Here is a 23,831-nt window from a genome sequence, read left to right as displayed (position 1 = left end):
GTAATCGAAGTATGACGTCACCAGAAAGCAGGTAAGTGATTGGTTGGTGAGTGTTTCTTGCTTTTTTCCAAACTTGGGCATCTACATTAAAGTGCCTTGGTGTAGATTAAAAGATATAAGTGTTCCAAATTTTAAAACTAATTAATTAATTAATTAATTGAGATGGGAGACCAGGCGATGTGTTGTTGTTGCATGTGGGAGCTGGTGGACACTATTGAGGTCCATGGCGACCACATCTGCAGCAAATGTTGGCTGCTTGAGGGACTTCGGCTCAGAGTTGATGAGCTGGAGTCCGAGCTTCGGACTCTGCGGCACATTAGGGAGGGGGAGCGTTACCTGGGCACTAAGTGCCAGGAGGCAGTCACACCCACTAGAGTAATTACTTCCAATTTAGCCCATGGTCAGGGACAGGAGGGTGTGACTACAAGCGAGGCAGGTATTGGGATCCAGGAGGTAGTGATGGAGGAGCCTCAGCCCTTGTCCAACGAGGGCAGGGACTGGAGGGAGAATGAGCAATCTGACCACAGCACCGTGGTACAGGAAGCCATTCAAGTCGGGGGGGTGGGAAAGGAGTAAAAAAAGAAATGTTGTAGCGATAGGGGACAGTATAGTTAGGGGGATAGATGCTGTTCTCTGCAGCCAAAAGCACGAGTCCCAAAGGCTGTGTTGCCTGCCAGGGTTAAGGACATCTCCTCTGGGCTGGAGAGGAACTTAAGAGTGGGAGGGGGAAGATCCAGTTGTCATGGTCCACGTAGGTACCAATGACATAGGTAGGGCAAAGAAAGAGGTTCTGCTGAGAGTATGAGCAGCTAGGGACTAAATTAAAAAGCAGAACCACAAAGGTAATAATCTCTGGATTACTACCTGAGCCACGAGGGAATTTGCATAGGGTAAATAAGATCAAGAGAAATGAACGAGTGGCTCAAAGGCTGGTGTGGGAGAAATGGGTTTCGATTTGTGGGGCACTGGCACCAGCACTGGGATAAGAGGGAGCTGTTCCGTTTGGACGGGCTTCACTTGAACCACGCTGGGGCTGGAGTCCTGGCGAATCGAATAACTAGGGCTGTAGAGAGGGCTTTAAACTAAAATAGTCGGGGGGAGGGTCCAGGTGAGAGGGAATTAAAAAAGTAAATGAGAAACCAATAGAGCAGGATAGAGATGGGGGAAATAACCAGAGTGTGACAGAATGTTTAAAAATAAGAGTGCAACAGAAAATGGGGCCAAAACAAGGAGGAATGGTAAAAAGACAAAGTTAAATTAAAAGCTCTATATCTGAATGCACGCAGCATTCGTAACAAGATAGTAGATGAGTTGACGGCGCAAATAGATACAAATGGGTATGATCTGATCGCCATTATAGACGTGGTTGCAAGGTGACCAGGGCTGGGAACTGAATATTCCAGGGTATTTGACAATTCGGAAGGATAGACAGAAAGGAAAGGGAGGTGGGGTGGCTTTGTTGGTAAAGGATGGGATCAGTGCAGTGGTGAGAAGTGATATTGTCTCAGAAGACTAAGATGTAGAATCGGTTTGGTTGGAGATAAAAAATAATAAGGGGAAAAAGTCTTTGGTGGGCGTATTCTACAGGCCCCCGAACAGTAGCAATACTGTTGGACAGAGTATAAATCAACAAATAATGGAGGCCTGTAAAAAAAGGTACGGTAATAATCATGGGTGATTTTAATCTCCATATTGATTGGACAAATCAAATTGGCCATGGTAGCCTTGAGGAGAAGTTCATAGAGTACATCCGGGATGGTTTCCTAGAACAGTATGTAATGGAACCAATCAGGGAGCAGGCTACCTTGGATCTGGTACTGTGTAATGAGACAGAATTAATAAATGATGATCTCATAGTAAAGGATCCTCCAGGAAAGAGTGATCATAGCATGGTTGAATTTCAAATTCAGTTGGAGGGTGAGAAAGTTGTATCTCAAACCAGTGTCCTGATCTTAAACAAAAGCAATTACAATGGCATGAGGGCAGAACTGGCTAAAGTGGACTGGAAAAATAAATTAAAGGGTAAGACAGTTGAAATGCAGTAGCGGACATTTAAGGAGATATTTCATAACTCGCAACAAAAATATATTCCAGTGAGAAAGAAAGATTTTAAGAGAAGGGAGCACCATCCATGGCTAACTAAGGAAGTAAAGGATGGTATCAAATTGAAAACGAAGGCATACAATGTTGTCAAGATTGGTGGGAGGTCAGAGGATTGGGAAACTTTTAAAAATCAACAAAGGATGACTAAAAAAATGAGATGAAGAATTATGAGAGTAAACTGGCAAGAAATATTAAAAGATAGTAAGAGCTTCTACAGGTATATAAAAAGGAAGAGAGTAGCTAAAGTAAACGTTGGTCCCTTAGAGGATGAGACTGGGGAATTAATAATGGGAAACGGGGAAATGGCAGAGATTCTGAACAAATATTTTGTATCTGTCTTCACGGTAGAAGACACTAACAACATTCCAATAATGGATAATCAAGGGGCCACAGGGAGGGGGGAACTAAAGACAATCACTATCACTAAGGAAAAAGTACTTGGTAAAATAATGGAGCTAAAAGACAACAAGTCCCCATGACCAGATGGCCTGCATCCCAGGGTCTTAAAAGAAGTGGCTGCAGAGGTAGTGGATGCATTGGTTGCAATATACCAAAATTCCCTGGACTCTGGCGAGGTCCCAGCGGATTGGAAAACCACAAATGGAACATCCCTATTTAAGAAAGGAGGGAGACAGAAAGCAGGAAACTATAGACCAGTTAGCCTAACATCTGTCGTTGGGAAAATGTTGGAGTCCTTCATTAAGGAAGCAGTAGCAGGGCATTTGGAAAATCATAATGCAGTCAAGCAGAGTCAGCATGGTTTTATGAAAGGGAAATCATGTTTAACAAATTTGCTGGAGTTCTTTCAGGATGCAATGAGCAGGGTGGACAAAGGTGAGCCAGTGAATGTGGAGTATTTGGATTTCCAGAAGGCATTCGATAAGGTGCCACATAAAAGGTTACTGCATAAGATAAGAGCTCATGAAGTTGGGGGTAATATAAGAGCTCATGAAGTTGGGGGTAATATATTAGCATGGATAGAGAATTGGCTAACTAACAGAAAGCAGAGAGTCGGGATAAATGGGTCATTTTCCAGTTGGCAAATGGTAACTAGTGGGGTGCTGGAGCCTCAACTATTTACAATCTACATTAATGACTTGAATGAAGGGACCGAGTCCAAAGATGTGCGGGTTAGGTTGATTGGCTATGATAAATTGACCCTTAGTGTTAGGGGGATTAAATACGTGGGGTTACGGGGATAGGGTGGGATATGTGTTGGTGTAGGGGTTACGGGGATCGGGTGGGATATGTGTCGGTGCAGGCTCGATGGGCCGAAATGGCCTCTATCTGCATTGTGGGGTTTCTGTGATTCTGTGAATGTAGCCAAGTTTGCGGATGGTACAAAGATGGGTGGGAAAGCAAGTTGTGCAGAGGACTCAAAGAATCTGCAAAGGGATATAGACAGGCTAACTGAGTGGGCAAACATTTGGCAGATGGAGTATAATGCAGGAAAGTGCGAGGTTATCCACTTTGGCAGGAAAAATAAAAAAGCGAATTATTATTTAAACGGAGATTACAAAATGCTACAGTTCAGAGGGATCTGGGGGTCCTTGTGCATGAAACACAAAAAGTTAACATGCAGGTACAGCAAGTAATCAAAAAGGCAAATGGAATGTTGGCCTTTATTGCAAGGGGGTTGGTGTATAAAAACAGGGAAGTCCTGCTACAACTGTACAGGGTATTGGTGAGACCACACCTTGAGTACTGCATATAGTTTTGGTCTCCTTATTTAAGGAAGGATATACTTGTATTGGAGGCAGTTCAGAGACGTTTCACTAGGTTAATTCCAGAGATAAGGGGGTTGACTTATGAAGAAAGGCTGAGCAGGCTGGGCCTATACTCACAGAATCACAGAAACCCCACAGTGCAGATAGAGGCCATTTCGGCCCATCGAGCCTGCACCGACACATATCCCACCCGATCCCCGTAACCCCTACACCAACACATAGCCCACCCTATCCCCGTAACCCCACGTATTTAATCCCCCTAACACGAAGGGTCAATTTATCATAGCCAATCAACCTAACCCGCACATCTTTGGACTGTGGGAGGAAACCGGAGCACCCGGAGGAAACCCACGCAAACACGGGGAGAATGTGCAAACGCCACACAGACAGTCACCCGAGGCCGGATTCGAACCCGGGTCCCTGGCGCTGTGAGGCAACAGTGCTAACAGTGCTAACCACTATGCCACCGTGGAATTTAGAATAATTGAGAGGTGATCTTATTGAAACTTATGAGATACTGAGGGGGCTCGACAAGGTAGATGCAGAGAGGATGTTTCCCCTCGTGGGGAAATCTAGAAGTCGGGGGCATAGTTTCAGAATAAAGTGTCGTCCTTTTAGTACTGAGATGAGGAGGAATTTCTTCTCTCAGAGGGTCGTAAATCTGTGGAATTCTCTGCCCCAGAGAGGCGTGGAGGCTGGGTCATTAAATATATTTAAGGTGGAGATAAACAGAATTTTGCAAGATAAGGGAGTGAAGGGTTCTGGGGAACGGGCAGGGAAGTGGCTTTGAGCCCACGATCAGCCATGATCTTATTGAATGGCGGAGCAGGCTTGAGGGGCCAAGTGGCCTGTTCCTGCCCCTATTTCTCATGTTATGTTTGTTCTCCCTGATGGCCTAGTGGGTAAATGCAATGTGTGGTGTGGCACTAAGCAATGTGGTCTGGGCTGTTAACAGTAGGTGCTCTGCAATTTGCCACATTGTCCTTGGGCTTGGCAAGGAATAATAATCAGGCATTTCCATCTTTCTCCACTATCCAGCGATCCCAGCTGGAAGGGAGGAAAGACAGTCAGACAGATATGTGGATGTCAAGTGAGGACCCGATCAAATTTGACTGACGCCTCCATAGTCGCATTGCATGCCAGTACTGTCAACATTCACAAGAAAAATGGTCATTTGGTTGAGGTACTAAAGGACTGTCAACACCCATGGAACAGTAATCCAGCATGCCAGAGCCTTTAGAAGAAGGGGAAAGAAATGTATCTTTGCATTGGGTATGGTGGCATAGTGGCTGTTACTGGACTTGTAATCCAGAGAACATGAATTCAAATCCCACCATGGCAGTATGAGAACTTGAATTCAGTTAAAAAAAATATGGAAATAAACAGCTGGTATCAGTAAAAAAGTGACCATGAATCTGTCACATTGGTTGTAAAAACTCAACTGGTTCATTAATAATGTTAATAAAGGGAAGGAAAACCTGCTGTCCTTATCCGGACTGGCCTAAATGCGACTCTCGTCCTACACCACTATGGCTGACTCTTAACTGCCCTCTGAAATGCCTTAGCAAGCTACCTTCCCAGAGCAACTAGGGATGGGCAATAAATGTTGGCTTTAACCAGCAATGCCCACATCCCAAAATGGAGTTTTTAAAAATCAACAAAGTAATATTAGTATTCACTTGTTAAAAGATCGTATAACTGACAAAAGAACAAGGTTAGTCCATTAAACAAAAAAAAAATCTCAAAGCTCATTTACTATAAGGTCTCATGAATACTGCATTGCACAGCTCAACAGCAGAAGCTGCGACACTGGGATGCGTGCTGCAGCGTTTGGATCCCCATCAATCATTTCAGTTATTTTAAAATGTTTGTATAATCTGTTGCATCAACTATTAACAGAATCCATGTGAAGCAAAATCCCACACAAGGCAACATTCGCACAAGGCAACATTTGCACTGTAGTAAGAGAAAGCAAAGAACAGTGGAGGAGAAAGTGGTTCACGTTCTGCACGTTTTTGGGTGAAAAAGTAGCATGGGGGGGGAGAAGACTAATTTTGGGTCGTAATCTCTCACATCTCTCTCTGGTGGATGTAAAAGATCCTATGGCACTATTTCGAAGAGGAGCAGGGACGTTATCCCCAGTGTCCTAGCCAATATTTATTCCTCAATCAACTTCTAAAACAGATTATCTGGCCATTATCACATTGCTGTTTGTGGGAGTTTGTTGTGAGCAAACTGGCTACTGTGTTTCCTACATTACAAGAGTTATTACACTTCAAAAAGTACTTCATTGGCTGTAAAGCGCTTTGGGACGTCCGGTACTCATGAAAGGCACTATATAAATGCAAGTTTTTATTTTTTTTTTAAATCTGGAAGTGTGCCGGCTGCCAAATTGGAAATCAGCAACTTCCAAGTGCCCAGTGAGTGCCTATCTGAAACAGAGCCCTAATTAGCATATCAACATCTAACACCCATTTTAGGGTCCCACTGGAATTTCATCAGAAACCGCATGGAGCATGTGGCCCACATGCTCTGCTCAGTTTTTCCAGGTCTACAGCGACCTAACCAGGTGGTCCCTAAACAGACCACTGGAAGCCATCAGAGAATAGGTAAGTTAACCTCTTTACACTTAAATAAATTACATTTATACAGCACCTTTCACAACCTCAGGACATCCCAAACCGCCTTACAGCCAACGAAGTACTGTAATGTAGGGAAATGCAGCACACAGCAAGGTCCCACAAACAGCAATGAGATAAATGACCAAATTATCTGGTGAGGTAGATTGAGGGATAAATATAGTCCAGGACATGGGGGACAACTCTCCTGCTCCTCTTCAAAATGTGCTGTGGGATTTTTCACATCCACCCGAGAGGGCAGATTAAGTTTAACGTCTCATCCAAAGACAACAATTCCGATAGGCCTGAACCCACAATTTTCTGACTCAGTGGCGAGAGTACGATCACTGAGCCGTGGCTAATACTGATTATGTGCAGCTATGAGGGCTCTACAACACTGCGTGCCCGGGCTTGCTCCCAACCCCACCCCATTCCCCTCCCAGGGCCTACCTGCAGACTGGCTCGGCGTTAGAGACAGCCGATTTTCCCAAGGCCCCAATCAGCAAGCTGCATCGAGCATCTCATTGGCATCTGCAGCTCTCGAGTTTTATGTAGCTGAGGCCCAAGGCTTCGTCTTCGGGCACGTTCCAGTCACGTCGTCCATTTTGTGCGTGTTTCCAGCGCTATACAAATTTCTCCCCAGTCAATCCAAACCTCTGTGGTTTAATTTGGATGAGCTGCATTTCAGCTTTTCTCATTTAATTTTGGATTCAGTTTTACAAAGACTTAAAAATATTTTAATAAATTTGTTTTTGTTCTTAGTATAAGTTATATGTTAATGTGTGTGACGGACAGATTAAAACGCAGAAACTTTAATTTCTGGCTTTATTCAAAAAAAGTTTTTTTTTTAAATTAAAGGGTTGTACTTTTGTGCAGTGGACTTGTGCCTGTTTGGAACTAGATAAGGCTGTCTAAAATTCATTTCACTTTGGACCAGTACAGCCAGCAGAGAAAAAGGGCTTTGAGCCACCAGTCTGGGCTACATTCCAATTCTGGTCCCAGAGGTGAAAGGACAGTGCTGAAAGCCACTGCACCACCATAAATAAACAACGCCAAAATCAACTTGGACAAACTTTCCCAGTTGGGAGCTCCTGAATTCCTGGCAAGCAAGCTTAAGAAAATGTGCCAGAAAAAGACAACTGATGTGTTAGTTGTTCAGTGAACATGTCCACCTACTTTAACTAAGTGGCTTGTTTCCATCAGCAGAATTTGAAATAATACAAAGCTGGCCTCATGAAGAGTTCTAGTGCATAGTGAAGATGTGTCAGTTTTACATTGATTGTAACCTGAGCACATAACTATCAGGTGCACCTACTGCCTAACTGCAGTGATTTAATTTGAAAATAAATCTATGAAAACACCAGACTGCACTGCAGATTATTACCTGAACCCAATAGGAATATTGAGGGATTAAAAAACACAGAAGCAAAACCAGCAAAGAATCAGCTTCAGGGAAATGAGCAAAACAAAATTACGGGCCTGCGCCCAAGCAACAGCAGCAGCCTAAAGGAGGTGCGTGTGATATGGAATTAAATTTTGAAACCCACTGATACTAAATGTGACAAGAGCACCTCAAATTGAAATGGCAGACAGCCAGAGATGAAAACTCCCAGGTTTGAGCCCTCATCTAAATTAGTTCAGGGTTACATAGAAACATAGAAGATAGGAGCAGGAGTAGGCCGTTTGGCCCCTCAAGCCTGTTCCACCATTTAATGAGATCATGGCTGATCATCCAAATTCAGTACCCTGACCCTGCTTTCTCCCCATATCCCTTGATCCCTTTAGCCTTAAGAAATATATCTAACTCCTTCTTGAATATATTTAATGAATTGGCCTCAACTGCCTTCTGTGGTAGAGAATTCCACAGGTTCACCTCTATCTGGGTGAAGAAATTCCTCAACTCAGTCTTAAATGGCTTACCCCTTATCCTTAGACTGTGACCCCTGGTTCTTGACTCCCCTGTCATTGGGAACATCCTTCCTGCATCTAGTCTGTCTAGTCCTGTTAAGAGTTTTATAAGTTTCAATGAGATCCCCTCTCATTCTTCTAAACTCTAGTGAATATAAGCCTAATCGACTCAATCTCTCTTCATACGTCATTCCTGCCATCCCGGGTATCAGTCTGGTGAATCTTCGCTGCACTTCCTCCATGGCAAGAACATCCTTCCTCAGATAAGGCGACCAAAACTGCACACAATACTCAAGATGTGGTCTCACCAAGGCCCTGTACTACTGCAGCAAGACATCCTTGCTCCTGTACTCGAATCCTCTCGCTATGAAGGCCAACATACCATTTGCCTTCTTAACCGCCTGCTGCACCTGCATGCTTACCTTCAGCAACTGATGCACAAGGACACCCAGGTCTCGTTGCACTAACCCTTCTCCCAATCTATTGCCGTTCAGATAATAATCTGTCTTCCTGTTTTTGCCACCAAAGTGGATAACCTCGCATTTATCCACATTATACTGCATCTGCCCAATCACCCAACCTGTCCAAATCATACTGGAGTTTCTCTGCATCCTCCTCACAGCACACACGCCCACCCAGCTTTGTGTCGTCTGCAAACTTGGGAGATATTACATCTAGTTCCCTCGTCTAGATCATCATTAATATATATATTGTGAATAGCTGGGGTCCTAGCACTGATCCCTGCGGTACCCCACTAGTCACTGCCTGCCACTCGGAAAAAGACCCGTTTATTCCAACTCTTTGCTTCCTGTCTGCCAACCAGTTCTCTATCGAAGTCAGTACCTTACCCCCACTCCCATGTGCTTTAACTTTGCACGCCAATCTCTTATGCGGGACCTTATCAAAAGCCTTCTGAAAGTCCAAATACACCACATCCACTGGTTCTCCCTTATCTACATCCTCAAAAAATTCCAGTAGATTTACTGTTACTGTAAGGGTGCTATAATTAGCCGCAGCATCCTCGAGGGGAGGGGCTGGGGTAGCAAGCACCCAAGATCCATTATTCAGCTTCCCCTGTTGAAAAGTGTGTTTGTTCTTTTGGAAGTTCAGTGGCAACAAACCAGTCGTGGTAGTTAGCTGTGATATGGTCTCTGCAGATCTACCTTCCTCTAGGGTCACTGGCAGGATCTGGACCTTATTGGTCTAGTTCAAACGTTCTCCAAACTCACCCATTTGTTCTACCAGCAGCTAGGATGGTGAAGAATTTGGGGAAAACATAAATGACAAAGCGAATCTAAACAGCAATGATGAAACTGATTACAGAGGATCTGTGCCATCGTTCACAATTTGCAGCGTGACTTTCACAAGAGAGACTACAAGGCAATGTCTCACTATTTGTATTTTGACAAGTTTAGTAGTAACACAGATTCATTCTATTTAAATAAAAAGAAAATGCTGGAAGTCTGAAATAAAAACAGAAAATGCTGGAAATACTCAGCAGGTCAGGCAGCATCTGTGAAGAGAGAAACAGAGTTAACGTTTCAGGTTGATGACCCTTCGTCAGAACTGGAAAAAAGCAGGAAATGGAACAGGTTTTTAAGCAAGTGTAGTGGCTGGGAAATGGGGGAGAGGATGAAAGAACAAAAGGGAAGGCCTGTGATAGGATAGAAGGCAGGGGAGATTAAGAGACATTGAGAGATTCATGGCAAAAGGAGATGGTAATGGGACAGGTTAAGAAACAAAGGATGGCTCTAGGTGAAGTGTAAATTGCGCTGGCAGAATGAAAGACAGCTGCCACGTGGGAGAGAAGAACAGAACAAAAGCGTGGATAAAAAATATACATGATAGGGGCCGGGGTTATGATCTGAAATTGTTGAACTCTATGTTGAGACCAGAAGGCTGTAAAGTGCCTAATCGGAAGATGAGGTGCTGTTCCTCGAGCTTATGCTGAGCGTCCGTGGAAAAATGCAAGAGGCCGAGGACGGTGAGGTCTGAGTGGGAGTGGAGCAGTGAATTAAAGTGACAGGCGACCGGAAGCTCGGTGTCCCCCTTACAGACTGAATGGAGGTGTTCCGCAAAGCGGTCACCCAATCTGCATTTGGTCTCCCCAATGTAGAGGAGACCACATCGTGAGCAGCGAATACAGTATACTAAATTGCAAGAAGTACAAGTAAATCGCTGTTTCACCTGGAAGGGGTGTTTGGGGCCCTGGACAGTGGGAAGTGGGGAGGTATAAGGGCATGTGTTGCATCTCCTGCGCTTGCACGGGAAGGTGCCAGGCGAAGGGGAAGGGCTGTTGGGGGCAAAAGAGTGGACTAGGGTGTCGCAGAGGGAGCGGTCCCTACAGAATGCTGAAAGGGGAAGTGAAGGGAAGATGCATTTGGTGGTGGGATCACACTGGAGGTGGTGGAAATGGTAGAGGATGATCCGTTGAATGTGGTGGGGTGAAAGGTGAGGACAAGGGGAACTCTATCGTGGTTCCGGGAGGGGGGGGCAGGGGTGAGGGCAAAAGTGCAGGAGATAGAACGGACACGGTTAAGGGCCGTGTCAACTACGGTAGAGGGGAATCCTCGGTTGAGGAAAAAGGAAGACATGTTGGAAGCACTGGTATGGAAGGTGGCATCGTCAGAGCAGATGCGGCGGAGACGGAGAAACTGGGAGAATGGAATAGAGTCCTTACAGGAGGCGGGGTGGGAGGAAGTATATTCCAGGTAGCTGTGAGTCAGTGGGCTTGTAGTGAATGTTAGTCAATAACCTATCCGCAGAGATAGAGACGACGAAGTCAACGAAGGGAAGGGAAGAGTCTCCGTCACCTTTCACCCCACCTCCTGGGGAGGGAATTCCAAAGCTTAGGGCCCAAGCAGCTGAAGGCACAGCCACCACCAATGGTGGAGCGAAGAAAATCGGGGATGTGCAATAGGCAAGCCTAGCAAGCCACTCAGTTGTAACAAACCGCTACAGAAAACAATTTTAAGAATTAAACCAGACGGACCGCCTGGCATTGACTTCGGACACGACAATGACACACCCAGCCCAGTCGACCCTGCAAAATCCTCCTTACTAACATTTGGGGACTTTTGTCAAAATTGGGAGAGCTGTCACACAGACTAGTCCAGAGGTGGCGGTACAGTGGTATACAGTCGGGTGGGAGGGGCCCTGGGAGTCATCGACATTGACTCCAGACCTCAGGAAACCTCCTGCTGATTACCACCTACCGCCCTCCCTCAGCTGATGAATCAGTACTCCTCCATGTTGAACACCACTTGAAAGAAGCACTGAGGGTAGCAAGGGCACAGAATGTACTCTGAGTGGGGGACTTCAATGTCCATCACCAAGAGTGGCTCGGTAGCGCCACGACTGACCGAGCCCTGAAGGACATAGCTGCCAGGCTGGGCCTGTGGCAGGTGGTGAGAGAACCAACACAAGGGAAAAACCTACTTGACCTCATCCTCACCAATCTACCTGACGCAGATGCATCTGTCCATGGTAGCAGTGACCGCCGCACAGTCCTTGTGGAGACGAAGACCCATCTTCACACGGATGGCACCCTCCATCGTGTTGTGTGGCACTACCACCGTGCTAAGTGGGATAGATTCAGAACAGATCTAGCAGCTCAAAACTGGGTATCCATGAGGTGCTGTGGGCCATCAGCAGCAGTAGAGTTGTATTCCACCACAATCTGTATCCCTCACTCTACCATTACCATCAAGCCAGGGGACCAACCCTGGTTCAACGAGGAGTGTAGAAGAGCATGCCAGGAGCAGCACCAGCCGTATCTAAAAATGAGGTGCCAACCTGGGAAGCTGCAACACAGGACTACATGCATGTTAAACAGCGGAAGCAGCATACTATATAGGCAGAGCTAAGCGATCCCACAATCAACGGATCAGACCAAAGCTCTGCAGTCCTGCCACAACCAGTCGTGAATGGTGGTGGATAATTAAACAACTAATAGGAGGAGTAGGCTCCATGAATATTTCCATCCTCAATGATGGCGGAGCCCAGCACACGAGTGAAAAAGACACGGTTGAAGTGTTTGCAACCATCTTCAGCCAGAAGTGCCGAATGGATGATCCATATTGGCCTCCTCCTGACGACCCCATCGTCACAGAAGCCAGTCTTCAGCCACTTCGATTTACTCCACTGAGCGCACTGGATAGAGCAAAGGCTACGGGCCCCGACAACATCCCGGCTGTCGTGCTGAAGACTTGTGCTCCAGAACTAGCCGTGCCTCTAGCCAAGCTGTTCCAGTACAACTACAACACTGGCATCTATCCGACAATGTGAAAAACTGCCCAGTTATGTCCTGTCCACAAAAGGCAGGACAAATCCAATCTGGCCAATTACCGTCCCATCAGTCTACTCTCAATTATCAGCAAAGTGATGGAAGGTGTCGTCGGCAGGGCTATCAAGCAGCACTTACTCACCAATAACCTGCTCACTGATGCCCAGTTTGGGTTCCACCAGGACCACTCGGCTCCCGACTTCATTACAGCCTTGGTCCAAACATGGACAAAAGAGCTGAATTCCAGAGGTGAGGTGAGGTGAGAGTGTCTGCCCTCTTGACATCAAGGCAGCATTTGGCCGAGTGTGGCATCAAGGAGCACTAGTAATACTGAAGTCAATGGGAATCAGGGGGGAAACTCTCCACTGGCTGGAGTCATACCTAGCACAAAGGAAGATGGTTGTGGTTATTGAAGGTCAATCATCACAGCCCCAGGACATCACTGCAGGAGTTACTCAGGGCAGTGTCCTAGGCCCAATCATCTTCAGCTGCTTCATCAGTGACCTTACCTCCATCATAAGGTCAGATGTGGGGATGTTCGTTGATGATTTCAGTGTTCAGTTCCATTCGCAACTCCCCAGAAAATGAAGCAGTCCATGCCCATATGCAACAAGACCTGGACGACATTCAGGTTTGGGCTGATAAGTGGCAAGTAACATTCGCGTCACACAAGTGCCAAGCAACGACTATCTCCAACAAGAGAGAGTCTAACCACCACCCCTTGGCATTCAATGGCATTACCATCGCCGCATCCCTCACCATCAACATCCTGGGGGGGGGGGGGGGGGGGGGGGTAGCCACCATTTACCAGAAACTTAACTGGACCAAACACATAAATACTGTGGCTACAAGAGCAGGTCAGAGGCTGGGTATTCTGTGGCGAGTGTCTCACCTCCTGACCAATATTCCCTCTAATATTTTTTTCGAACGAGTGGGCCACGAACTCCTTTGAATGCGACCTTTTCGTCCATGAGCAAATTTTAAAACAACTTTAACAACAATGACAGCAACAGCAACCACTTAAAAGCATATAAATGCCATATTGCCACCCTACCATCTAAACTCATGAGACAATCAGACAAGGTTCTATACAAGTTTAACATAACTTCTCTGCTTTTGAATTCTTCTAGAAATAAGCCCCAGTGCTTTATTTGCACTTTTACAGCTTTTAACCTGCTACTTTTAATGATTTGTGAATCTATACCCCTAGATCGCTTTGCACCTCTACCCCATTTAGACTCTGATTTTCCATGGAGTAGGTTGCGTCCTTATTACTCCTACCTAAATGCACCACCTCACACTTACCTATATTGAAATTAATTTGTCATTTACATGCCCATTCTGCAAGTTTGTTTACGGTAGAATTAATTAAAAGCTTTTAGCTCATCATGTACAAATTCTATTTAATAAAAAATTACTTGTCAGAAATGACTGGCATATAAAAGAACTGCATAATAATGCATTAACACTTCAGAAACGTCACTCAGTTACACGGTTATGCATCGATAAACAATCCAAAAGCCCAAGCTGAGCTGAAAGAGGCACATCTATTATTTTGTATTAATTTTAAAGTTTTCAACGTATTAGCTCATCCCTTATGTCACTATAGCAATGCCTGCACAAACAGCAGCTTTCCTATGGCGCTGACGTGCTGTACGTCCACATAAGTCATTAGAATATTAATCACAATGCAACCAGACAACCAACAAATATAAAGTGCTGTAGTTCTTTAGCTATTGAACAAATGCAGGTATCCTGTATTTCCAACTTCAATCATTTCCACTAATAAACGCTGTCTTCTTGAACCAGCACCACCCCCCCGCGTAACATGTCAGAAATGCAGCACTTATTCACAAGTGCAGAAAAACACACACACAATTTGCGTCACTGAAAAAGCAGGAAAAGCTATGATTTAACAAAAATAAACAAACATTCATCTTTCTTCCTGGACAGGAGAACCAATCAGACTGCCTTGGAAATGTTTATTAATATGTTGCCGTAAAGATGTTAATTTACGAATTTCACTTCTAATGTTTTCCTCTCAAACATTCTCCACAATATTGGCCCAGAACTTCGGGTCTCCACGGGTGAGTACGTACGGGGTACTCACCCTTAGGCCCAATGAAAGTGCCGGTTTGCTGCATGCACTGCGCATGCGCGGGAAAACGGCACTTCCGTTCCTCTGAAAGAAGGGGTTCAGAGTTCAAACGCGTGCGCAGGAGAGGCTGCGCGTGCGCATCGAACTTACGTTTGTTTTGCAGGTTTTCCCGGGAGGGTAAGTCTCCAGGAGTTAGACATTTAAAAAGCAGCCGTAAGGCCTGCTTTTCACAAGGTAAGTGGTGAATTAATTAAAATTAAAACATTTTTTCCACAGGTTTATTATTTTTAAATACTTTAAAGCAAGGTAAGTTTATTTTTAGCCCCGTTAGAAAATAAAATTATTTTTTTCAAAAATTTAAATTATTGTTTAAAATAGTTATTTCATGTAATTTATAGTTTATTTAAAAAATGTGATTTAAAAAAAACTTTATTGAAGATTTAGTGATGTTTTGGGGCCCGTAGTATTTATAAGGCTTCCTGTCAAACTTATGAATGAAGCATTCCCTGCACAATTGGCTCTCCATGGCCCACGTGATCCCAGGGGACGCATCGAACTAACTGCGCCCCTGAGATACGCAAGCACTGCGCGCCGGCAGTTGGAGCAGGCCCCGGATCGGAATTTCATGGGGGCCCACAGCTCAACGGCCGGTGCGCTAGGTAAGTGGTCGGGGGCTTACACCTGCGAGAAGCCCCCGGCCCGAATTTCTGGGCCATTAATCCCTGATCTAATCAGGAAAACTTTGAATTATTTTAGGCACTTCCCAATTAAATAGTGGGAAACAAACTTCATTGTACACTCAATTTTTAATCTCCTATTTCAAACATTCATACCAAATCAAAATTGTACATTATCAGTTTAATCAAAGTATTTTCTGTGTCTTTCTCAATAAACAAATAGTAGTTTCTTCTAAAGTAGTTTCCTTTCATTTTTCATACAGCCTTACATAACTCGTGTTTCTATTAACACTCCACTTAACGTTTAAGAGGACATCTATATTTACATTATTCCTGGGACTTGTTAGGATGGGAGAACGACAGACAAAATAAAATGGTTTGTGTTTTTCCACTTTTTCTGTTCTCTTCCTAAATGTCTTAATGATATTTTTTTTTTTTTTAAGTCAATAAAAAGTAAAATGTAATTCCTACAAATCCTCCTTGCCCTCCCCCTCAACAGCATGGTTGCATGCTTGTGTAAAGCTACTCATTTCAGTCGATCGTTCAAAATCAAATAGTGAGAAATTTCAATTTTAAAATGTTTTAAGCATTTCAGAACCTCTTTAAAAGTGTTTGGACTTCAAGACCTGGTTGAAACTTATTTAGATGAGTGGAAAATTGATTTTTGTTTCTGTTTCTTCCAAATACTTCTTGAAACTTAGGGGGGTGGAAAAGTGTTTTTAACACTCATTTTTTGTGAAAAGTTCATTAAGAATCTTTAAGTTCTTTCAAGTCTCACTGCAGCTTTGACAGAAGTTGATCCAAGTTTCTCGTTCTCTCTTCAGCGTTGTCGTTAAACATACAAAAAAAAATAAACTCTAATTCCAAACGGAGCTCAAATAAGAAAGTGAATAAAGTGGTTAAACTTCCTAAGGCAGCAGTGAGGTTATCTATCCCCAGCCTTGGCGATGAGTTGGGATCAGTTTTGGAGAAGTTGTTTCCTCTTTTTCTGCTGCCGTTCCCTCCGTCTCTCAGACTCTGAGGTACAAACAGGGGCACAAACTTTTTCCCCTCTCTCATAACATGATTCAAATAAACCTGATAGACTCTTTCAAAAAGGGGACAACACCTGGCAAAATTTAACTGGAACTTACCGCAGGACATTCAACATCAATTTTCTGTATTTCTGCTGGCTTTAAACAATTTTCTGAATTTAAAAAAAGCAAATCATTTTTCTTTCATCGGGGTCCTAAAACTTGTTTACTTTAGCCTCCTTGCAGCGGCCATTGTGCATGTGCTGCACCTCCACCTGTGTTGTTCCAAAGTGCGGCCGCCGCTCAGTCCCCGGGAACAGACTACACACGCCTGGACACCGCCCCCCCCAGGTGTCTCTCTCTTTCTTCCCTCTCCCCGCCTCTCTCTCTCTCTCTTCCCCCGCCTCGCCCTCTCTTTCTCGTCCCTCCCCGCCTCGCTCTCGCCCCTCCTCGCTCTCTCTCGCCCCCGCCCCTCCTCGCTCTCTCTCGCTCCCGCCCCTCCTCGCTCTCTCTCGCCCCCGCCCCTCCTCGCTCTCTCTCGCTCCCGCCCCGCCTCGCTCTCTCTCGCCCCTCCTCCTCGCTCTCTCTCGCCCCTCCCCGCCTCGCTCTCTCTCGCCCCTCCCCCCTCGCGCCTCCCCACCTCGCTCCTCCCCCTCCCCGCCTGCCTCTCTCCTCCCTCTCTCCTCCCTCCCTCTCTCCTCCGCCTCCCCGCCTCCCTCCCTCTCTCCTCCCCCTCCCTCTCTCCTCCCCCGCTCCTGCCCCTCCCCGCCCCCCTCCGTCTCCTCCCCCTCCCCGCCTCCCTCTCTCCTCCCCCTCCCCGCCTCCCTCTCCTCCCCCTCCCTCTCTCCTCCCCCTCCCCGCCTCCCTCTCCTCCCCCTCCCTCTCTCCTCCCCCTCCCCGCCTCCCTGCCACCCCGCCTCCCTCTCCTCCCCCTCCCCCTCTCCTCCTTCTCCCCCCCTCCCCCTCTCCTCCCCGCCTCCCTCTCTCCCCGCCTCCCTCTCTCCTCCCCCCGCCTCCCTCTCTCCTCCCCCCGCCTCCCTCCCTCTCTCCTCCCCCTCCCCCCGCCTCCCTCCCTCTCTCCCCGCCTCCCTCTCCCCACCTCCCTCCCCTCCCTCTCCCCGCCTCCCTCTCTCCCCGCCTCCCTCTCTCCCCGCCCCCCTCTCCTCCCCGCCCCCTCTCCTCCCCCCTCCCCGCCCCCTCTCCTCCCCCCTCCCCGCCCCCTCTCCTCCCCCCTCCCCTCCCCCGCCCCCTCTCCTCCCCCTCCCCTCCCCTCGCCCCCCGCCCCTCTCCGCCCCCGCCCCCTCCCCCTCTCCTCCCCTCGCCCCCCGCCCCCTCTCCTCCCCTCGCCCCCCTCCCCACCCTCCTCCCCCCGCCCCGCCCCCCTCTCCGCCCCGCCCCCTCCCCTCCGCTCTCTCCGCCCCGCCCCCCCTCTCCACCGCCCCGCCCTCCCCTCCCCCCCTCTCTCCTCCCCTCTCTCTCTCCTCCCCCTCCCCCCCTCTCTCTCCTCCCCCTCCCCCCTCTCCTCCCCCTCCTCTCTCCTCCCCCTCCCCCCTCTCCTCCCCCTCCTCTCTCCTCCCCCCTCTCCTCCCCCTCCTCTCTCCTCCCCCTCCCCCCTCTCCTCCCCCTCCTCTCTCCTCCCCCTCCCCCCCCTCTCCTCCCCCTCCCCCCTCCTCCCCCTCCTCTCTCCTCCCCCTCCCCTCCCCCTCCCCCCCTCTCCTCCCCCTCCCCCCTCCTCCCCCTCCTCTCTCCTCCCCCTCCCCCCTCTCCTCCCCCTCCCCCCCCTCTCCTCCCCCTCCCCCCCTCTCTCCTCCCCCTCCCCCCCCTCTCTCCTCCCCCTCCCCCCCCCTCTCTCCTCCCCCTCCCCTCCTCCCCCCTCCCCCCCTCTCTCCTCCCCCCTCCCCGCCTCTCTCCTCCCCCCTCCCCGCCTCTCTCCTCCCCCCTCCCCGCCTCTCTCCTCCCCCCTCCCCGCCTCTCTCCTCCCCCCTCCCCGCCTCTCTCCTCCCCCCTCCCCGCCTCTCTCCTCCCCCCTCCCCGCCTCTCTCCTCCCCCCTCCCCGCCTCTCTCCTCCCCGCCTCTCTCCTCTCCCTGGTGTGTCTGTCTCTCTCTCTCCCCCCCCTTCAAATCTGTCAACATCCCTCTCCTCAAAAAATCCACCCTTGACACCTCTGTTCTTGTAAACCACTGCCCCATTTCAGTTGTCACTTCAAAATTGTGCTACAGTATTTAACAGTTTATTATCAGATATCTCACTCAGACTGTCATTTTGCTACCAGAATCAATGTAGTACATACACTTCTCTGCTAGGACAACAACTCCCTACATTATAAACATTTAATACAAAAATAAGCAATCTTAAACATTTAAGCAGCATGATTAATAATAAACTGGTAGGTTAAAGTGCTTATATTTTCTATGAAATTGTTTAATTAAAGAGATTGTATCAGCCCTCTCAACGGTGGGTTCAAGTCCACTTCAGGACTTGAGCACATAATCTACATGGACACTCCAGTGCAGAAGGGAGGAGTGTTCCAATATCAGAGGTGCTATCCTTCAGATGAGACACTAAACCGCTCATGTGGATATAACAGACTGAATGCCACTATTCGAAGAAGAGCAGGGAGTTCTCAGTCCTAGCCAACAGTCCTCCCTCAATTAACACTAACAGATCAACTGGTAATTTTGTTTCAGTTGCTGCGTGTGGAGCATTCCTGGCACAGAATGGCTGCTGTGTTTGCCTACATGACAACAGTCACTGCACTGCAAAGTAATTCATTGTGTGAAGCGCTTTGAAATATTAACCAAACATGTCCAGGAGCCATACAACTGCAAGTACTTTTTTCCCCAATGGACCGTTCTTCACTTCTCTAGCAGCGAGAGTTCCAGACCATTCTTTTTTCCTGTCATCACCGGAACAAGAAACAAGCAGTTCATTGTGCATAAAATATCAACTTTACTCACGATGTGACTAAAGTTCCAAAGGGAAGGGCATAGGGCACAGCTCTGCAGAAGTCTGAATATACATTGAACTGATGCTCCACATCTTCAGAATGATTTAACTTATCTTCAAGGCTTGTGTAATTGTATTGATAATCAATGGATTCAATTACTCAATTCCCTGATGGCTCGGTGGGTAATTGTACTTCCTGCAATAGAACTCAGTCAAACAGACCAGAAGGGACTAGAGTGATTCCCAGTTTGTGCAGTTAGCTGATCTCAGCTGGGCAGCAGCACATCCACTACAACTGGTCTCTGTTCATGAGAGTTTGGGGAAGAGGGAGAATAATAATTAAGAATTCCTGCTCCTAATCATTATCCAGCAATTACTTGGAATTTACAGCACAGAAACAGGCCATTCGGCCCAACTGGTCTGTGCCAGTGTTTATGCTCCACACGAGCCTCCTCCCACCCCTACTTCATCTAACCCGATCAGCATATCCTTCTATTCCTTTCTCCCTCATGTGTTTATCCAGTTTCCCCTTCAATGCATCTATGCTAGTCGCTTCAACTACTCCTTGTGGTAGCAAGTTCCACATTCTAACCACTCTCTGGGTAAAGAAGTTTCTCCTGAATTCCTTTCTGGATTGATTAGTGACTATCTTATATTAATGACCCCTGGTTTTAGACTCCCCAAAAGTGGGAAAAAATCTTCTCTACTTGCAGCTAAGTGCGTGTAAGTGGGGGTATCAGGGGAGGACAGAATTAGCTTCAGCGGTCATCTCTTCTTCCCCTCCCACAACCGAATATCCTGTTGATACGCTCACCTAGGCTCACATGAAGAATGGGGAGGTAGTAACCCCCTCCCCGCCGGCACCCTCCCACCCCCAAGCCGATGGAACTGTACCACAGCAAGAGTTGGAGTGGTGAGGGATAATCATTGACCTTCAATGAACTGTAGTCCTGATACTTTACAGGCCCTTTGTACAGATGCCAGAATGTGACATAAAGTATCTGCTGCAGTCTCTAATGGTCACCTCAGGCATTTGGATTTATTAGTCATTCTAAGCTGTTCCTTACAGGAAATTTTTAATATAGTTGTTGAATATATTTGAAGCATGTTTGAAGAGTTCCTGTATATAACAAATCACCTTTAAGTGAGTAGGCTCCACTCACCCCAGTGAACAAGTTGACCTGAAATATGGATCCGTCGTTTCCTCCACAGAACAGGTAATATTCACAAGGATCGAGGGTCACAGACATGATTCCAACATCAAATAGCACAGACATCAGGAGTTCCCCGCAGGCTATTTCCCAAAGCTTGAGGGGGGAAAAAAGGAAAACAAAAATAGCATTAATGATGGAATAATTTAGTATCATAGTTTCTGATGTTCTGAGGGGACAGTATGGCATGGGGAGGAGGAAAAGGGCAGGGGGAGAAGAGAAAGGAAGGGGAGAATCTAGTCCTCAACCAATGGACTAGACTGTTACAATAAACAGCTGGCAATGAGCTGGAATTTGTTAAATTAACCAAAGCAGAAGTGTTATGCTGCATTCTTATTCTGGAACCATCTGAAGAATTGGTTCTGCAGCATTACCTCAGAATCTGGCTGCTGTTTATATTATGCAGCAAATTCAACAGCAACATATACACGCTTGCAAACTCTCACTTTGAGATTGCTTCTGGCCAACGTATTTTCTTCAGTGGTTGGGATATTCCATGCAGGCTGGTGAACAGACAATTGCTTTGTTGGTCTGTACAGGTAGAAGCAGCTGCCAGAAGCAGCAGCAGAAAATGCAGCAGCCTCCAACAGCAGTGGTACCTCAAGATGTCTGGTAATACCACTCCTTCTGCTGCGTCTCAGGCTCTCTGGAGGCAAGTGCCACCTCATTTACTTTACTGCGTGGCTGTTAATAGAAATGTATTTTTAGTAAAAACGACATTGCTACGTGCCCTGCTTTTGATATCTTGCTTAAAACATCAGCAGAGAACAACGCTACACCCTTAGAAACAGAAGTTGGCCATTCAGCCCCTCCAGCCTGTTCTGCCATTCAATCAGAGCATGGCTTATGTGTACCTCAACTACATTTACCCACCTTTGCTCCAGTTCCCTTGATACCCTTACCTAACAAAAATCTATCGATCTCGGTCTTGAAAATTTCAATTGACCCAGCATCCATAGCCTTTAGGGGAAGGAGAATTTCACATTTTCACTGCCCATTGTGTGAAAAAGTGCTTCCCGATTTCACTCCTAAATGGCATTCCTCGATTAGATCAATCTATTAAACGCAAGGGAACACAAGCCAAGTATATGCACACTGTCCTCATAATTTAACAAATTAAGCCCCGGTATCAATTTTGGTGAATCTGCATTGTACACTTTCCATGGCCAATGTATCCTTCTTGTAGTGTGTTGCCCAAAACTGAACGCAGTACTTCAGATTGAGTCTGACAAGGCTCTGTACAACTGAAGCATCACTTCCTCCTCTTTGTATTCCAGCTCCCTTGAGATGAAGGGCAATATTCCATTAGTCTTTTTGCTAACTATTTGTAGCTGTGCAATAGCTTTTAGTAATTTGAGTACATGGACACCCAAATCTCTTTGCTCCTCCACCGTTCCTAGTCTTTCATAACTTAGAAAATATTCCGATTTGTCATTCTCAGGTTCAAAGTGGATGACCTCACACTTTCCCTTATTGAACTCCATCTGCCAGCTCACTTAATCTGTCTATGTCCCTTTGCAAATTCCTGCTCCCATCTACACAACTTATTGTGCCCCCTAAATAGTGCCATCTGCAAACTTGGATATACAACTCTCTATTCCTTCATCCAAGTCATTGATATATATGGTGAAAAGCTGAGACCCTGATACAGATCCATGGGGAACACCACGAGTTACATCGTGCTATTCAGAGTATATTCCCTTTATCCCTATTCGGTCTCCTACCTCCCAACCCTTGCTGGCTCTCTTTGATCAGCTCATACTTGTCCAAGTGCTCAGCCACTCTTCCCCCAATGATAGATTCCAGTAACTTCTCCACAACTGATCTTAAACGGGCAGGTCTGTAGTTTCCTTCCTGCCATCCTCAAACCACCACCCCCCTCCCTCCACTCCGGTCCGGTCCTCCTCTCTACCTTTACTCTCCTTGTTCTCCTCCTCATTCTCCTTTGCCATCTCCCTCCTGTTCCTCCCCCTTTATCCCTTTCCCTGTCCTTTTCCCTCTCCCCCTTCTCTTCTTTCCCCTCCCATCATCCCCCTCCTTACCTGCACCCAGTTATCCTCACTTGATCTGAATACTGTACATGGTCTTGACTCCCTGTATACAATGCCATGGGAGATTGACCAGTAGTTTTTAAAAGGGAAGTGGATAAAATATTTGAAAAAGTTTTTAAAAAGGACATGGAAAAAGGACAGGGGAATGGGACTAAGTGGATAGCTCTTTCAGAGAGCCAGCACAGGCATGATGGTCAGAATGGCCTCCTTCTGTGCTGTAAAATTCTAGATTTGTATTACGTAAAATATACAGCACAGAAACAGGCCATTCGGCCCAACCAGTTCATGCTGGTGTTTATGCTCCACTCGAGCCTCCTCCCATCTTTCTTCATCTAACTCGTATCAGCATAACCCTCTATTCCCTTCTCCCTCATATGCTCATCTAGTTTCCCCTTAATTGCATCTATACTATTTGCCTCAACCTCTCCCTGTGATAGCGAGTTCCACATTCTCACCACTCTCTGGGTACAAAAGTTTCTTCGGAATGCCCTATTTGATTTCTCGGTGACTATCTTATATTGATGGCCTCCAGTTGCGTTTCCCTTTTACTGCTGTTCACTGACATCCTATAGTAACAAAAATCATTTTCTCACAAATAATTTCATCTTTTCACTTGTCTAATTTAGCATTCTAGTCCTGGTGTATAGTAATGACATACATTACAAAAATGAGTATATACAGACACTAGGTCCCAGTCTTTTTAAACAACAATTTCCATAACATTTTTGATAGACACAGTACAAGCCAGCAACATCGGGGGCTGCATGCAGGCGCAAGCAGGCTGACCTCTCAGCCTCCCTGCACGGCCAGCAACGTGCTTTGATCAAGCGCAGTTACATTTAAGTTTACATCCGCAACTTTGGAGCACCTGCACTTATTTGAATCTGTTGCAATCCATTGCATTCTTGGATCCATTACGCAACATAAATGGGACAATTCGGCACCAATGGGAGTAGCTCAGCAATATCAAAAGGGGAATTGGAGCTTTTTATTTTGGATTTTTCATGGACTGTTTTGACAAAAACCGCAGACACTGTGAAGCCAAGATCCACAAAATGACACATGACAGCTCGCAGTTAGAGAAAAGGCCATCCTGCAGTAAATGGCATTTGGAGCCAGGATGATGATTAAATGTATATTTTAGAATAAACAATCAAATCCAAACTGATATGTGTTTCAGTAATACTGATCTA

The 23,831-nt window shown here is 46.5% G+C and overlaps 1 protein-coding gene across 2 annotated transcripts in view; it reads right to left on the bottom strand.

The window, feature by feature from the left end:
- wdr18 (WD repeat domain 18) overlaps positions 1-23,831 on the bottom strand; it is a 231,301-nt gene that overhangs the window by 120,467 nt on the left and 87,003 nt on the right. For both annotated transcript variants that reach the window (XM_086004818.1, XM_086004819.1), the window contains exon 5: positions 20,540-20,683. In XM_086004818.1, coding sequence (XP_085860944.1) covers positions 20,540-20,683 — 144 coding nt within the window. The remainder of the gene's footprint in view (positions 1-20,539; positions 20,684-23,831) is intronic.

Source organism: Somniosus microcephalus, chromosome 13 (genome assembly GCF_052327205.1).
Source record: "Somniosus microcephalus isolate GS21.2 chromosome 13, FLI_Smic_1.0, whole genome shotgun sequence".
NCBI lineage: Eukaryota > Metazoa > Chordata > Chondrichthyes > Squaliformes > Somniosidae > Somniosus > Somniosus microcephalus.
This window is presented reverse-complemented; position numbering and strand designations above follow the sequence as displayed.